The sequence below is a fragment of the Rousettus aegyptiacus genome, unplaced genomic scaffold (genome assembly GCF_014176215.1).
Source record: "Rousettus aegyptiacus isolate mRouAeg1 unplaced genomic scaffold, mRouAeg1.p scaffold_m13_p_16, whole genome shotgun sequence".
In the NCBI taxonomy this organism is placed as follows: Eukaryota; Metazoa; Chordata; class Mammalia; order Chiroptera; family Pteropodidae; genus Rousettus; species Rousettus aegyptiacus.
In genome coordinates, this window is record NW_023416291.1 from 463,026 (window position 1) to 479,367 (window position 16,342).

The 16,342-nt window shown below is 60.6% G+C and overlaps 1 protein-coding gene across 7 annotated transcripts in view; it reads right to left on the reverse strand.

The window, feature by feature from the left end:
• Window positions 1-739: 739 nt before the first annotated feature.
• Window positions 740-16,342, reverse strand: part of CAMK2D (calcium/calmodulin dependent protein kinase II delta) — a 98,252-nt gene continuing 82,649 nt past the window's right edge. For 3 of the 7 annotated variants that reach the window (XM_016144841.2, XM_036233422.1, XM_036233420.1), the window contains 5 exons: window positions 15,139-15,180; window positions 13,060-13,108; window positions 7,115-7,190; window positions 5,204-5,298; window positions 3,860-4,092 (listed from right to left, as the gene is read on the reverse strand). In XM_016144841.2, coding sequence (XP_016000327.2) covers window positions 3,860-4,092; window positions 5,204-5,298; window positions 7,115-7,190; window positions 13,060-13,108; window positions 15,139-15,180 — 495 coding nt within the window. Of the gene's footprint in view, window positions 2,228-3,859; window positions 4,093-5,203; window positions 5,299-7,114; window positions 7,191-13,059; window positions 13,109-15,138; window positions 15,181-16,342 lie in introns of those variants that run through there. The other 4 variants (XM_016144836.2, XM_016144837.2, XM_036233423.1 and 1 more) reach the window with 2 other exon arrangements.

Here is a 16,342-nt window from a genome sequence, read left to right on the forward strand (position 1 = left end):
CGCGGCGTCACAAGAGTGCGGGGGCAGGAGAGGGACATGCCCCGCTGGCACCGTGTGCGCCAAGGGCGGTGAGGTCGGGGCATGCTCCAGGTGAGACAGGTGTTTAGGTGTGCGGTGAGGTCGGGGCGTGCTCCAGGTGAGACAGACAGCTGTGCGGTGAGGTCGGGGCGTGCTCCAGGTGAGACAGACAGGTGTGCGGTGAGGTCGGGGCGTGCTCCAGGTGAGACAGACAGGTGTGCAGGTGTGCGGTGAGGTTGGGGCGTGTTCCACGTGAGACACAGACAGGTGTGCAGGTGTGCAGTGAGGTCGGGGCGTGCTCCAGGTGAGACAGACAGGTGTGCAGGTGTCGGTGAGGTCGGGGCGTGCTCCAGGTGAGACACAGACAGGTGTGCGGTGCCCTCAGGAATCAGACGGCAGGCGAGTGTGCCCCGTGGGGACATGCTGGTCGTGTGGCAGGGGCTCGCCGCGGTTCATGTCAGACTTGGGGGCGCCGGAGGAAAGCCTAGACACAAGACACGCCCTCGTGCCCACCCACTTCGCTTCCGCGAGTTTCCCAGGAGAGCTTGTTCCTTGCCTGCACAGAAGTCCTCCCACTGCCGCTAGGGACGTCCCGAAGGGCCACCGGCTCGTCCCAAGTCACAGGTGCGTGGCTGTGGCCACGGGCCTGAGCGCACGTGGCCCGTTGGTGCAGCTGCCGGCACCGCCCCCCCCCCCCCAAGAAAGAGAGGCGGATGCGCTGTCAGCAGAAATCACAAATTTATTAACTCTTAAATATATCAATCAGTCATTTACCATTATGGCAAGAAGTATGTACAGTGTCCCATGGTAAACTGCAGTGTTTCAAAGTGGGGAGAGATAACAAATGTGTGACCCAGTCGTGGGGGACAGGAAAGCTCAGCGCCCTCGCGCCCCGGGGTGGGAGACGGAGTGGCCCAGCGCCTCGCGCCAGGTTAAGAGTGCAGAAACCACTCCATGCCCACGGTTTAAATACACGGATGCCACGTAAAGCCGCTTCACAGGAGGTCAAAGAAATTAAAAAGGGACAACAAGGCCGTTGCTTCACACATGTCATTGGCAGGTTAACATGGCTCAATACGGTTACTGTGTGTATTTAAATATATATAGTTTTAAATCGTGAATAATTATCAGAAAAGCTTCAATCCGTCTACCATACATCCACTAGCAATGATACCTAAGGTGATTAGTGCTCGACACAGAGGGGACATGGGGGACAGGCTGCGAGTGGCCACTGTGGGGCGCTGTGGGGTCCATGCAGAGGGCGCGGGGGCGCCACCTCGTGGCAGGAAGGTGCACATGAGAACGGAGAGCGCGGCGGCCTCTCTGGCTGCGGGAACGCTGCACCTGCACCGGTACAACGCCAGGTCCCCTGGCCGTCCCTGTCCCCAAGCCCCGCAGGGGCGGGGGCCGCCGGCCTGCAGCCCCGGTCACACGGCTGGGGTCCCACGTCGCCTTGCGCGCACGTCGTCTCTGGGCGCAGCACCTCTGCCCGCGGGGAAGGCCCCGGCCTCATCCGCCTTCGCCGCGCACGGCTCACGCGTCCCAGACTCGGCCAGACGACAGGAAAGGGCAGGGGACACAGGGAGGGGCAGGGGACACAGGGAGGGGCAGGACAGGCTGATGAGAACAGCGGATCTGAGGGCGGAGCAGGGCGCAGCCCTGGGGCGCCCCGGAGCCGGCTCGCCCGCACCCGGCGCATGCACGGGGTGGGGGGCCCTGGCTCACGGGGCTGGGGAGACCGCACGGCCGCGGGGGCGGCGCCCGCCGACTCCGGTCGCGCCCCAGGTCACCGGCTCGTCCGCTGCCATCGCCGGCCGGCAGAGCCCGCACCGGGAGGCCGCATTTAACCAGGTCACGCGGGAAACCGAAGGGAGTTTTTTTTTTTGCCCTTTTTTGTTACGTGAGTGAAAACAGATCAACGTGGAGGAGTTTTAAAGACCTGACGTGCCTCTCACAGCCGCCCACGGGGAGCAGGGGTGAAGTCCGTCGAGTCCTGGCAGAAACAGCGTCGGGGAGCCCCCGGCCTCCCGTTTGCGTGGCCGGCCTCGCAGCTGGAGTGTAAACAGTGCACAGAGAGGACACGGGACGGGGCGCTGCGCCGCGCACGCGGGGCCTTCACGCCGCATGCACTCGGACAGCCGCCCGCGGGGGGCGCGCGGGGCCCCGGGGCCTGGCGGCCGGGTGCGGGCGCCGCTCCGCCGACGCTCAGCTGGAAGGAGAAGAGCGAGAAATGAACCGCGGCGCCCGGGAGGCCGCGCGGCGACCCGTCCGAACGGCGGGGGGCGGGGGGCTACGGCAGCCCCGCTCGCGGCCGTGAGGAGTCGCACGGCGCGAAGCGGGCCGCGTGAGGACGGGGGGCTGGTGCTGGTCCCCGGCGAGTCGTCTGCGCAGAGCGGAGCTGCGGACCGAGGCGGGGACCGGGCCCCACCGCGCTGCGCACCGGAGCGCAGGTCACGTGCTCGTGTGTACCCGACGCGTGAAGGAGCGGATGTTGCCGCTTGGCTGGAACAGGCCAAAAGCCTAAGTTCGTCTTTAGCTTTTGTCATTATTCTTAGACGTTTTGAGACGGGGAACTTAGAAGGAGATTTAACAGGAAATAGCCTCAAAAGTACGGAACATGCGACTTCGGAGGTGGCTGGTCTCGGGTCTCTAAACCAGCAGCGGAGCTCGGTCCCTGGAGCTGGGGTGGGGGACCCCGCGGTGGAGCTGGGAGGGGGCCGGCCCCGCAGAGCCCCCGCACGGATCCAGCCCTTGGAGGCACAGCGCAGGCGCCAGCTCAGCCCGCCTGGGTCCTCGCCCCGCCCACACGTGCTGCGGGTCTCAGCCGCAGCGGGACCCCGGCCCGCGGCCTGTCCTTGCACGCGGATACGCTGTCCGGGCAGGCAGCCGATCTAGGGACTCACCACTGCGGCCTCTCGAAAACCGGGACAGCGAGGGGCGCAGAGCCGGGCCTGGCGGGTCAGGTGACTGCCGCCACGGCCACCCTCTGCGTGGTCCCTTCGACTGGAGGGTCAGGCTGCCCTGCGGCGCCGACCGCCCTGAACGCACCCGTGAGACGCCGCCAGCTGGCGCGGACCCAGCGGTGCTGCCGGCTGTGGTGTGGGGGGACCCCGAGGAGCAGCGGCCGGGACCCGGGGTGCGGGGAGCAGGGCTGCGCACTACTGCGCCCCATGGGTCCCCTGAGCTGGAAGCAGCCCCCCAAATCCCCCGCCCTGCACCCCGTCCTCGCACAGTACACCTCCCTGCGACCAGCTGCCACGCTGCCCGTCCACGCCACTGGCCCTGCAACTGGCCCTAACACCTGTCACCCAGGTTTAGTGACAGGGTCGGAGGTGAGCCGCCTCCTGAACCGGAGCACACGCTGCCTTGCGCTTTGTCTGGCACGGCTGAGGCAGCCCGGCGCGTGACACGTGTGCCCGCGGGCAGCCCGGTGTGACACGTGTGCGCGCGGGCAGCCAGGCGTGTGACACGTGTGCCCGTGGGCAGCCAGGCGTGTGACACGTGTGCCCGCGGGCAGCCAGGCGTGACACGTGTGCCTGCGGCCTGCACGCCGGGCGCTGCACCTACGGCTTCCCCGATGTCCCTGCGGAGCCCTGGCCGGGGCCACGCAACAAGGCCCCTGACCTCGCTCTCACCTGTAGACTCTGCCCCTGCGTCTGCCCCCAGCGCCTCCCTCTCCTGCTGACGCGGCAACGAAGTCGCAGACAGCTTGCCTCCTACCTGCGTCTGGTTCGGGCGACAGGGTGCCTGCCGCCCCCCGACCCGCACCACGCGCCCCGGCCTGAGCTGCGCCCTGGGCGGCCGGCCAGGCGGTCGCCCCGGAGAACCGCGCGCGGCGCGCTCACCTGGCGGGCACCGTGGGCGACCCCGAGCGGTGGAAGTGTACGTTCTGCCACTTGCCGTCTCGCCGGTGCCACACGCGCGTCTCCTCCGACTGCATGGTCTTGGGCACGCCGCCGCCGTCCATGTACTGCGTGAGCCTGACGTAGGCAATGCAGGCGGCGTCCTCGCCCACCAGGTGCACGTGGGGGTTCAGGATGATGGTGTGCACCGGCTTGTTGCTCTTGGACAGAGCTGAAAGGGACACACGGGGCTCAGTGTCCATGCGAGGAGAGCCACACCGACAGCGGCTTTGGCGGGCACCGGTGAACCGGCGCCCTCGCCCTCACACCTAGCCAACCGCTCGTGCTGCGGGGCGCCCAGGGGAGAGGCCACGCGCAGACGCGGGGTCTCCTCCGTGCTCCCTGTGGACAGCGCCACCCCGAAAACCGGTGCCGGCCCAGCAGGAGTGACGCACGGGGGAAGGCGGGGCTCGGCTGCGGACAAGGCGCTGAGCGACGGCGGGGCCGAGGCCCCGGTGCCCGCAGCGGACAGGACGCCCTGCGCCTCACCATTACGAGCTGGTGACACGGGACGAGCGGAGGACCAGGCGCCGCCATGGAGGCTCCTGTCTCCGCGCGGCGGCCGCCAGCAGAAGCCCGACTTTCGTGCTGGCCGCGCAGCCTGGCGCCGTCCTAAAGCCCCTTCTGAGGACCGTCTGGGACCCGCTCCCCTCCCAGGTGTCCTGGGACAGCCACAGAGGTGCCGGCGGGCAGGGGCTCTCCAGGTGGCAGAGGCAGGTGCAGGGGCCAGGAGGCGGGGCTGGGGCGGGGCTGGGGGCGGGGTCTCCACTGCACACTCTTCCTGGCACCACAGATTTCTGCGGGAGTCCCTTTTGTCACTTTCTCTGAAATGTGGCTTTTCCTCTGAGACCACCAAACTGCTGTCAGCTGGGCTGAAACTGCCCTGCTTACTCACCTCGTTTACATTTTCCTGTGAAAATCGCACACGCCAGAAAGCCCTCCGCCCCAGGGACCCTCCAGCACGAGTGGCTTCTTCAATTTTTTCACGTGTAAACAGTGTTTTATGGAAACTTGAAATAACACATTTTTTGGTAACTAATTTTACAGCATGTATCCTACATCTGCTGGGACTTACATGGGGTGTATTCAATCAACATTAGTTTTTATACAGAACTAGATATTTTCCAAAACACACCAACATTTTTAACCCTGTCATTTTTTTTTTTTCTGATTTCAGATATTAAAAGGCCTCATTGCATAAAAGAGCCAAAGGATCTGCAAGTTTGGTAGAAATTCAAAGAGAAGTTGGAAAATGCATGTTACTAAATTTAGAATAAATATACCATTTTCGAAGTAGAATCGATGAAAGTCCATTCCTTCCACTAAATTGCCCAGAGCTTCGGGTTCAAAAGCAGTAAGGCCTGGGTCGCAGATCTTCCTGTAGAAAAAAAAATTAAAGTAATCCATAAATAATAATATTAGAATAATCAATATCAATGAAATAATAACCGATAAAGGTTAGGAGTTAACGTGTTTTGTTGATTCACACCCATCCATTCTGGTCTACCAAACGGCCAGTGAAGAAAGAGTCTCTAAGGAAACATGGCATTCCTAAGGCAGGCCTGGGCCGGGCGGGCTGAGGGGCGGACTCTAAAATGCATTTTGCAGAGAAGCTGAGGGGGCGAGGTGGCACAGCCAGCTCCCACAGGGGACACTGTGCCCACCGCAGGGGCCCCCTTTTAAACACTCTTATGTTTTTATCTCTAAGGCAAATTCTCTAAACTTTCCACAGTTTTTAAAATGCTATCCAAGTCCAAGGCACTCTGTGAGCCAACTTCAGCTCTAAAATTCAGCTCTGGGAATAACTTTGACGCTTTCTGCATCCATGACAAACATCTAAACTGCAACTGATTTGAAAGCACTTCCTGGCAATGTTCACAAGACTTAATTAAGCCTGTGTTGCAAGGTTAACTTTTAACATAAAATGAACGAGAGACCTGAACATACTAGTTTTCCTTCTAATCCTAGACATACGATTCAGCGTGGAGATACACCACGCCCGCCATGACGCCGGTGCAGCTCGCCAGCGCTCGGGCGCCCATTCCACAGACGCCTTCGTGCACGATGGTTGCCCGTGATCTCGCTTCCTGGTCCAGGCCCAGGTTAAAGTTTTACGTAGACTCACAGGAGTAAAGTGAGATCCACCTGCAGAAACACCCTCTGGCACATAACAGTGGCCACCGCTGCCGCCCCGAAGGGCTGGCCCATCTCTGCCCCGTCCAGGGGACGAGGCGGCCCCGTCACAGTGTCACCCCCACAGGAAATGCAGCCGCACTGGCCTGGCCCGGACCGGGGCATGGACGTGCTTCCCGGCTGCCGGGCCTGCCCGTCCCTCCGTGTGGGCGCCAGGCCCCGTCCTGTGCCTCTACTTCCCGCCTCGTCCGCTCCGTGCAAATTCACTTCTGACGGGTTTCGCACCACTTTCCCATTTATTGTTTGTCTCTTAGTTTTATTGTGGTTTTTAGAAACTATACAAGTTTTATATATTTTAGTTTTATTGGCTTTTGGAGACTATACAAGCCTACTTTTTGTCTTCTCGACTTCCCCTGTTTTTGGCCTTAGAAAGATCTTTCCATCCAGAGATCAGAGTCCAACTCCTTTCTGCATTTACCTTTCTCAGTAGACGGTATAAGGTGAAGGCCGGGGCTGATTTTTATTTGTTCCTAAACAGCCACCTTACTGAGCCCCAATCTGTGTGCTCATGTCCTACTTATTTGCAGACTTTCATTTGACAGAAGTGATTTCCTTTATACACCTGACACCCTAGTTTACAAACTCGAAATCCAGTGTAAAACCTCTTTCTTCAAACACAATTTTACCTATGAGGCAAACTCAGAAAGAGGCACCAACGCGCGCGCCGGCCGAGCTGGCTGCAGGGGGCGCGCCTGCCGAGGCCGACCGCTCCCTCCCGGAGCTGCGCGGGGACGCGGTGTACACCGCGCACCCCGCAGGCTGCAGCCGCGTCCCGCGTCCTCGCCCTGCGCCTTCCCTGTGGACGGGGGGCGGGGCGGGGCGCCGGACACCGGCAAAGGCACCAGCTCCTCGTGCCGAGACCTAAGGCCTGTCCCTCTCTCTCCGGGGCCACTGGACCCCTCCGCACCGCGAAACAAAGCTCCTGCTGCCACGTCGCACGTGCGGTCGGAGGGACGCGGTCCGCATGGTGGGGACAGCCGCGCGACGACGTCCGTACTCACGTGTACGCCTCGAAGTCCCCGTTGTTGATGGCTTCGATCAGCTGCTCCGTGACTTTGATGATCTCCTGCTTCCGTGCTAGGGGCAAAGACAGAGCCGGTGAGGACGGGGCCGGGGCCACGGGATCGCCAGCCCGCGGGGAAGGGGGGGCTCCCCCGCACGGGGCACCCCACCGCCCCACGCGCAGCGCCCGGGGAGCCTCCGTGCCACTGCTGGCCACGGACTCAGGGCCGCAGGTGTCCTGAGACCGGCCCCTCGGGACGAGGGACACGGCCGCCCGCGCTTGGGGAGAGCGACAGCGCCTGGGACGCCCGGGCGGCGGGTCTCGTCGGTTCTCACGGCCTGGCGCTGAGCTTCCTCCGGGCGCCTGCGCGTTTTCACTGTGCGGCTCCCGCAGCTCCACGAGGACGCGCCCGCGTGGGGCGCGGCCCTCAGTGCGCCCTGCATCGGGGTGCGGCGCTCAGTGCGCCCGCGTGGGGGGCGTGGCAGCCCCGCACACGGAAGGCCCGCAGAGCTGCCACTCGGCACGGCGGGTGCGGCCAGCAGCAGGTCGCGGGAAGGCCGCCCCGCCCACGCCCGCTCCGCTGCCGCCCCCGTGAGCCACGCGCCACGCCACGCGCCACGGCCGCTGCTTTGGCTCAGTCGCGTCACTACTGGTTCTACGCTGCTTGGGCCCCCGCCCCTGGGTGACCGTCTTCCTCCTTAAATTAAAAGATCCCAGTGGGCAAAGCACAGGCTGTTTCTCTGCATCCCCTACAAAGCCGTGTTCACTGCACCTGATCAGCTGACAGTCACGCTAACCTTTTTCTGATTTCAGAACAGTTAAGGTGAAACAGTTTAGAGTTGAATTCCCCTGAATTATGTTTTAACAACACTGCGAAACTCCCTCGGATCACTGGGTGTAAACGTCCCCCCATGCCAGCGCCGCCGGGCGGCCGTCCTCACAGCCTCGGTCTTTAATGAGTCTGGTCTTCACGGGCGTTTTCACCACAAACCTAAATATTTACATTCGCTTCCAAATCTCCAGGCCGTCCAGCTCGTGGTGTTCCGTTTGAAACACGTGCTGTGTGCGGCTGAGGCGACTTCCCCGAGACCGTGCGGGACGGACCCGTGCGAACACACCGTGGCCACACGCCTCTGCCCGCCAGGCTGGGGTGGGCGAGCGTGGGGCCAGGTCCGGGGCTCTCGGCCCTGTCCACACATGGCCGCTGCCCGTAGCCGCCACAGCCAGCACGTGGCTGGAGCCAGGCTGGCTGCGGACGCACGGGTCACGGTTGCACTGGGCGCTCAGAGGTCAGGGAAGCCTCCCCTTCGCCCGAGTGGCCCCGTCTGCTCATGGTGACAGGAAGGAGGGGGGCCTGGACGGAGGAGCCGCGGGGGGCGTGGCTTTGGCCTCCGCCGACCTCCATACCTGACCAGCCTCCCTGGTCCTGGCGCCTGCTGCTGACAGCTTTCTCCACGGCGCGCCACGTGGGCACTCGGCCTGAGCGGAGGCGACCGCAGCCTCCTCCCCGCAGCACCTGCTGCCCTCGCTGCGTCCCAGGCGCGGCGTTGCGGTCCACCCCGCCCCAGCTCTCCCAAGTCCAGCCGCCCCCCGCGGCCCGGTCGGAGCCACCTCCTGTCCCCTGCAGGCCCGCCTCCACTTCCTCGCTGGCCCTCCAGTCATGCACCCTCCGCCCCGCTGGGCCCCCCTGTGGGAACTGCAGTGATGTGGCCTGAGTGTCCAGACTCGGTGTGGACCCCGCCGAGTCCTGCTGCAGCCTCATCAGCCACAGGAGGTCGGGGCGGTGGCGGGGAGAGGGGAGGTCGATCTGCTCTGCTCGAAGCGCCGACACCGCGGATGGCCACTCACGGCCCCCAGCACCCACGGCCACCCACGCAGCAGCCACCACCAGATGCCACGGCATCTGCTGACAACATCCAAGATCGTCACCCATGGCGGTGCAGAACCAGCAGACACGACCCGTTCCAGACTCTGTCCTCAGCCCTGAACCACAGACGACAGACCCTCCCAGCCCGGAATGGCTCCCACCCCACCGCCCGGACTGCACGGCGCCCTCGGCCTGGGGCAGGAGCCGACACCCAGGCCTGGGCCTGCTCCTTTTGTCAAAGCTGCTTCCCTCTGGCCTCGAAGACGGTCCCCGGCGGCTCCCGCCGTCCTCCACCAGAGCGGGGCCTCCGAGATGCCGCGTGTGCAGGACGGGGCCGGAGCAGGCGGCTGCGTCTGCGGATCCCACAGCGTCGCAGGCCGTGCCCGAGCTGGCGACGACATCGCGTGACCTTGCACACCTCAGGGTCAGCAGCCGGCCCCCTCGTTCCAGGCGCAGAGGCGCGCACAGGCCCGGAGGGAAGCCGGGGCGGCCGGTGTGGACTCGCTTCTGTCCGGGGCGCTGGGTGCAGAGGGTGCCGGGCGTTTGCGGCCAGGTCCCCCACTCACCGGTCATGGAGGTGAAACGACTCGACAGTGAGGCCCGCCCGGCGCGGGTTGTCGGGCGTCACGCGGCCTCCGGCTCTGCCCGGTCACGGCTTGGGGCTCCGGTTACTCCCGTCAGTGCGAGCGGGGCCCGCTTAGTTCGGCTTCTGCACGCCCCCGAGGTCTTGGGCACTAGGGGGCCTTGAAGGACGAAGGCAACGTGGCTTGCTTGAGCCGCCTGGCCCACTCCCGGGCCGCGGTGCTTCCTGCTGCCCGGCGCCAGGCAGGGCCGAGAGGACGGTGTGGCCGCCGCAGACACGGCCCCGCTGCACAGGCCTGCACGCCGGGCGACGCGTCGGGCACTGGCAAGCGGCAGGCGGGAGGGACCCGGACGGCGCACCGCCTGAGGCCCCGGCGCTGGGCATGACGGGACAAGGCGAGACGGCACTGGCGGGGGGTCTCGGAGGGCCCCGCGGGGACGGGGCGGGAGCAGGACTGGCGGCGGGGCCGCAGCCACGCCCTCACGACGACTGCGGTGCACAGGTCAGGCCTCGCTTCAGCACTGTCTGGCTCCAGCTGCACGCCAGGGAGGCTCGTCACGCAGAACCACCTCCGTCTTCTCCACGCTTGCTCACGGGGACAAGACACGCGGCTCCTGTTCCGGGGAGCTCACGCCGCAGGCGCCCACGGGGAGCCGCTGCACGAAATGGGTACCAGCACCGGGCGCCAGAGGCCGTCTCTGCCCACCTGCCATCCCGAGTCTCTGTTTAACAAACACCCTGCTCTGGAATGGACTGGCCTGAAGCCGGGGAGAACGGACTCAAACGCACAGGACCAGGGTCTGTTTCTCTGACTATGTTCGGTCTAACTTCTCCTGAGCAAATCAAAGGGCCCCGAGCAGGAATCTAGCGGGAGGGAAAGAGGCCATTTCACTGACTTAGAAGAATCGCTAAATGACACAGTCGTGTAATTTCACGTACTTTCTGGATATATTTATTGGTATAATATAAACTCAGCAAAGGGGATAGTATTTCACTAAAGGGATCATTTCATTCTAATAATTTCAGAATTATATAAATTCATAGTTGATAAAAATATACCAGATAACTGTGGTTTACCTTCTGCACAGAAATGCACGGGGTCAAACAGAGACATCGGATGCTTCGTGATTTCCTGTAGTGGCCACTGGAGAAACGTGACGTGCGACCCGGTCCTCACCTGCTGACGTGGGGCCCGCCCGGCCCCGGCGTTCGGGAACGCGGGTCAGTGGCCACGTTTCCCCACTGTCGTTACACCCGCTGAAACTGCAGCCCCTGCTCCTGTACCGACTTTGAGCTGAACGTCTTTCTATAATTATTCTGAATAGCTTATATTATTAACATCTTTGTTACTTTAATATGCATTATTTTACAACTTATAACTGCACGTCCTTTAAAACATGAGGTCTTTTAACCACCTGTTTAGAGCAGTGCACTAACCCGGGGCAGGGAAAGAGCTCGCCATGCCGTCCATGGATTGCACTAACTTCTGTCGCCCGCGGCTACCTGAGTGAAGCGGGCCGAGGAAAGGCCGGAGCTGGAGACCGAACCTCCGGGTCCCAATCGGATCCTCGCTCACGTTTTTTTACATTGGTTGAAAATAAGAGTGATCATCGGAAATATTTTAAGAGGGAGTAACGAAACATTTATAACTTACATTTAACTTTAAATTCAGCAGCTTACTAAATTAGAACATTTAAAATAGGTAATGGGAAAAATAAATACATTAAAGAAAAAACAAGAAAGTTTTACACGCGACACATGTGCACCCGTACTGCAATGTGACCTAGAACTTGCTGGGAAAAGTCCGATTATATAAGTGCTGAGCCTGACTACCTCTTCTTGTTTTAACTTCCCCATCAAGTGATATCTATGAGTGGTAAAAGCTCCATTTTTAAACTCAATTAGTAAAATGAATTCAAAGTTGAAAACAGGGTAGCTTGATCAAGATTTGGAATCTAACGGCAGGAATCTTACAACACGTAAATTTGTAGCATTTCTGTGGCATTGCGCTGTGGAATTTCTAACAGTGCATACCGAGTTTTGCAAACTTACGAAGACGACCACGGCCGTTTACAGACCCTTTGAACTAAGAAAGCTCACGCAGGAGGAGCCTGTTTCCTCGGCCGAGCCGCGCGGAGTCACGTGTGTCTGTTGGTCGGTCTCATGGCTTTTGTTTTGACACCGGCCTCGCGTCAGGCTGGGGCGGGCTCGGCCGGAAGGAGTGGACAGGCGGGGGTGAGGCCCTGGACGGCCTCAGCGCCCGTGGAGGGCAGCGGCTGGGACGCGCAGGGGGAAGAGCCGCAGCTGCCGGCGGGCGCTGCGCGAGCCTCGGGAGCAGGGGAGCGGGCAGAGCCGGGACGGTGCTGCATGCCTGGCGCTCCGGGGGGCAGACGGGGTTGCCGGCGCTCGCCTGGCAGGGGCTGGCGGGGCGCGGGCACCAGTGGTCACGAGGCAGAGGCGACGGCGGACAGTGACAGGCGCGGCACGCCGGCCGCGGCCACAGGCCTCAGGCCGGTCTTCGGCGTCCACGGTGCTCTAAGGCCACGGCTCCGGGCCCTGGCCTTGGGCACGCCCACACCCAACACGGCGCTGCCGGCACTGCCACCTACTCGTTCAGGGCCGCCGCCGACAGCTGCCCGACAACCCCTGAGGTTAACGAAAGCAGCTGTTTTACACAGATGTATCCAGAGAGGACACCGGCGGCCGGGCGCTGGGGGACGCAGACGCACGCCCGCCGGGTGGCAGCGCCGCCGCCCGCGAGTTCAAGCCCGCGCTGGGCCGCGGGCAGGACGGCCGTGCCGGGCGAGGCGTGATGCCGTGAGACCACGTCTCCGCCTCTCACAGCCCGTCCTGCTCCTGCTCCTGCTCCTGCTCCTGCTCCTGCCCTCCGCCCGCCCCCCCCCACCCCCGCCGTCCCTACAGACCCGTGGCCTGCGGAGCACGCCGGTCCCGAAACGAGAGCTGAACTGCAGGGCGGGTCGGAGCGCGAGGCGCTCCAGCGAGGAGGGCGCCTCGGCGGGCGTGTTTGGTGGGAGTGGAGGCGCCGGGGTGACCCCCACCCCACGGCCGCTGTGCCAGCGCGATCAGGAATACACAGGGAAGGGACAGGGAGGTCGAAAGGCCGCCAAACGCAAATGCCACCGACACCCACTTGAGACCACCCAAAGTTAAACTATTATCACGCTCCACTCAACAGGTTACAGGATGTAATGTGTCCCCATTTTACGTTTCCTTCTGATCGAAACCTTCACAATTTGCTATTATGTTTCTAAACTTTTGTTACTAGTTTAAAATCACAATGTGCTTGAATATACACATGTTGCCTTAGTTTAAAAACAGAAAAAATACAATGTGAAAAAAATGCTGACAAAATTCACATGTGTAATCAAAATAACAACAAACTAAAATAGTCAGGAAAGTTATTTTCGCATCGGGGGCAGGCCCAGGCCCTAAGTGCATGAGCCATTCCACCTGACCCTCTGGTCTCCCGTACCTTTCACGTCTTCGTCCTCGATGGTCGTGTTGGAGCTCTCTGTCGATTCCTGTTGGGAAGAAGACACATTTTAAGTTGCAAACAATGAAGTTTGACCTTTTTCTTCTTAAAAAACTGGTGAGTGATGGTCACATCATGCAAAACTCTTCGGCAGGCTGTGTGCAGACGCTGACATGCAGACGGACAGAGACACTACGTGGTTTCGTTTCAACGGGGATAAGATGCCACACGGATGCCACAAACGGTGATGAAAGGGAGGGCTCCGCTCGCCTCGTCTCGGAAGCAGGAAAGACCCAGGTCGTCTGCAGACTCAGCCGAGCACGCAGCTTACTTTAAGAGCTGCCCGAGGACATGCTTGTGCTTTCCTCCGTGTTTACGAGAAACTGACTATGCGAGACGAATGGATTTGAACCTTAAACAGAATAAGTTTTATTCTCGACCAGTAAACGCCCCCATCTGCGAACAGGGCAGGGAGTAGCGCCTGGCGCCTGCCTGCCCGCCTCAGGCCTCTGTGGAGGATGCATGTCCTCGCCCCACACGCCGCGGGAGGGAAGGCGTTCGGATGCTGACGTGATTCCCAGGGTCTCCGTGCCTGGGCTGGGTCAGCACAATGGAATCATAATGGACGATTTACTCTGAAGAACAATTAGACTCTTCTCGTTCGTATCTGAATTAGCAACTGGCCATTACTGATGAGAAGCCCACTACCATAATGGAAAAACAAAGCTATTTCTTTGTAGAACTACAAGTAAGTTGGAAAGCAATAACACACTTGAAAGACCACCCTGAGCGCCAGCATTACAACACGGTCCTTAAAAATGCTGATAAATTTTTTGATTAATAACGGAGCTTCTAGCAAAGAAATTTAGTTATAGTCAGAAGACACAATTTTCTATGTAGGATGATTAAAGGCCAGAGCCACAAAAAATTAGAAACCACCTTCCAAACGAGAGCTCCGCGCTCAGTGACGGAGTGCAGGTTTTGGAGTGACGCATGTCCTTTCGGAGGTTCGATGTTCACCACAGTGACCACCGCACGTGGCTACCACACGGAACGTCTGACCAAAGGGGCACACTCATTAGACACATCCGGACTCTCTGTCCACACAAACCCAAAAGGTCTTCATGCGTTTCTAACGTGACCGAGTTCAAACCTGAACTCCAGATGAAGCGACCCCACGCGCCGCAGGACAAACGTGTGCCCGCGAGCGAGACCGGCCGTGCGGCCACTCGGACACCAACGGCGCCAGCCGCCGTCCGCGAGACGGAGCCTCGTTCTCGCGCGTGGTCCTGGCTTCCTGCGGCCCCGCGGGGGCCGGGCACGGTGCGGGGGCCGTGACTGCGAAACGCCTCTGCTGGGGAGCACGGCACTGCATGTTTCCACTCTAATGATTTCCATACTGGTCAGCTAAAGGTTAAACCAGAGAAGGGAGCGTCTCCCAACGCGAACGCAGCCGTCGCGGTGGGGAAGCCGGTGCGTCCTCCCCCCCGAGACTGGAGAGTGCACGAGGAAAACGCCGCGTCGGCTCCGGGCGCTGCGCCAGCGAAGGCGCGGCCGGGAGCTGCTCCCGGCACAAACGGGCAAACGTCTGTGGCTGAAGTGCACGCAATGCGACTCAAACGTACTTCACGAGAAGTGACATGCCTGCTTTCTGTGCAAATTCATGCCAAACCACAGCACCCACACCATTATTCAAAGGAAAAAAAAACGCTATGGCAACAGAATAAAGAAACCCAAAAGCAACACTAAACTTAAATACTTGCGAATGCACACTGATTTTTTTGAAGACAGGGGAATAATATAGCAAGGAATCCTAAAATGTCATGCAGACACGTCTATGCAAGCCAGGCATGGAGAAAACCGGACGGACACGCAGTCATTGTGACACAGAGACTATCGTCCACTGTGAATGACGGTGGCATTCGCTGCTGTGAGGAGGGCATGTTTCCCTCCTAGAGGGGCATGTGTGCATGCAGGTCCCGGTGCGTTGGGCCAACGCGGGTGGGGGGGGGAGGCCCCCCGCCTGCGCGTGCCCTGGACGCGTGCCCGGGACAGGCGAGACGCCGTCGATCCTGGTACCTTGTTTCCGTCGGGGTTGTGGATTACAGTGGTTTGGGGCTCCTGAGTGAGAACAGAGAGAGAGAGAGAGAGACAGTTCGCGTGGGTCAGTACATTCTCACAGGTGTGAGGGACAGAGCTCAGCGAGCCGCTGACGAGACCGACAGTGACGAGCGCGGGCGAGGCCCCTGTGTCGGGGGCTGCGGGGGGCCCTGGGGGGCCGGGGCAACGCGCCCACAGCAGCACAGACCTTATTCGCGTCAGGGTCAGCCAGGCGGTGAAGGCCGCGGACCAGAGGAGGCGGGCACTGTTTCACAGAGCCCCACGCCACACAGGACTGGCCTCTGCCCCTCGGCAAGTGGCCTGTGGGTGTCTGTCCCGTGGGAACTGGCCACGGACACGGGCGATCAGACCGCTCGCTGGGAGGGTCTTGAATTGATTTCCCAGCTGTAGCACTTTGAGAACTGATCGTGGTGTCCTCGCTGTCACAGACACCGTGGCAGGTCTGGGCCACGCTCACAGGGGGCCGTCCCAACGAGCACGCAGTTCGGAAGTCCGCAGGAAACTCGGGAGCACGTGGAAGGCTCATTTACAGGGTTCTAGGGCTAAGCCCGTAATCACTGTAATCTGAGACACTGCCGTTGGGTCCTGCGTCAGTTCATTTCTGAAAGAAGTTTCTGCTTTATGGAACATATAAGATTTGGCTTGAAAAGCCATGTTTTTCCATAAAGAAAGAATTATTTTTCCTATTGCTTTCCACCAGAAAATTGAAGAACTACCCGAGCGAACACGCCGCGGGGGCCGGCGAGACCAGCCGCGGTCCTGACCCGCCCCCCCCCCCTCCCCCGTTAGCTGTTTTTGAGTTGAGCCTTCTGGTTGACCCGAGTGAATTAATCTTCTGACGTTTTAGAGTCACTGAACATAACAGTACTGACTGAAGACAGTAGTAAATCAGAAATATTTCTGAAAATCATAAATCAAAGTGCGGAATCATCTGGGGAAAATATTGTGGAACTTGGAGCACTGAATTCCGGTATTCAAACCTTGAGTTTTAACGTGACAGTTCCGAAGTTTTGAACTGATTTGGATGCCGACTGTGTGGCTCTGATGGACATGGACACAGCCGGCCCCAGCGACAGCGCAAAGCCCCGTGCTGTGCCCTCTCGTTCCGTGGACCTACGTGAAACAGTGATAATTTAAACCGTCACAAGCAAACTTTAAATTA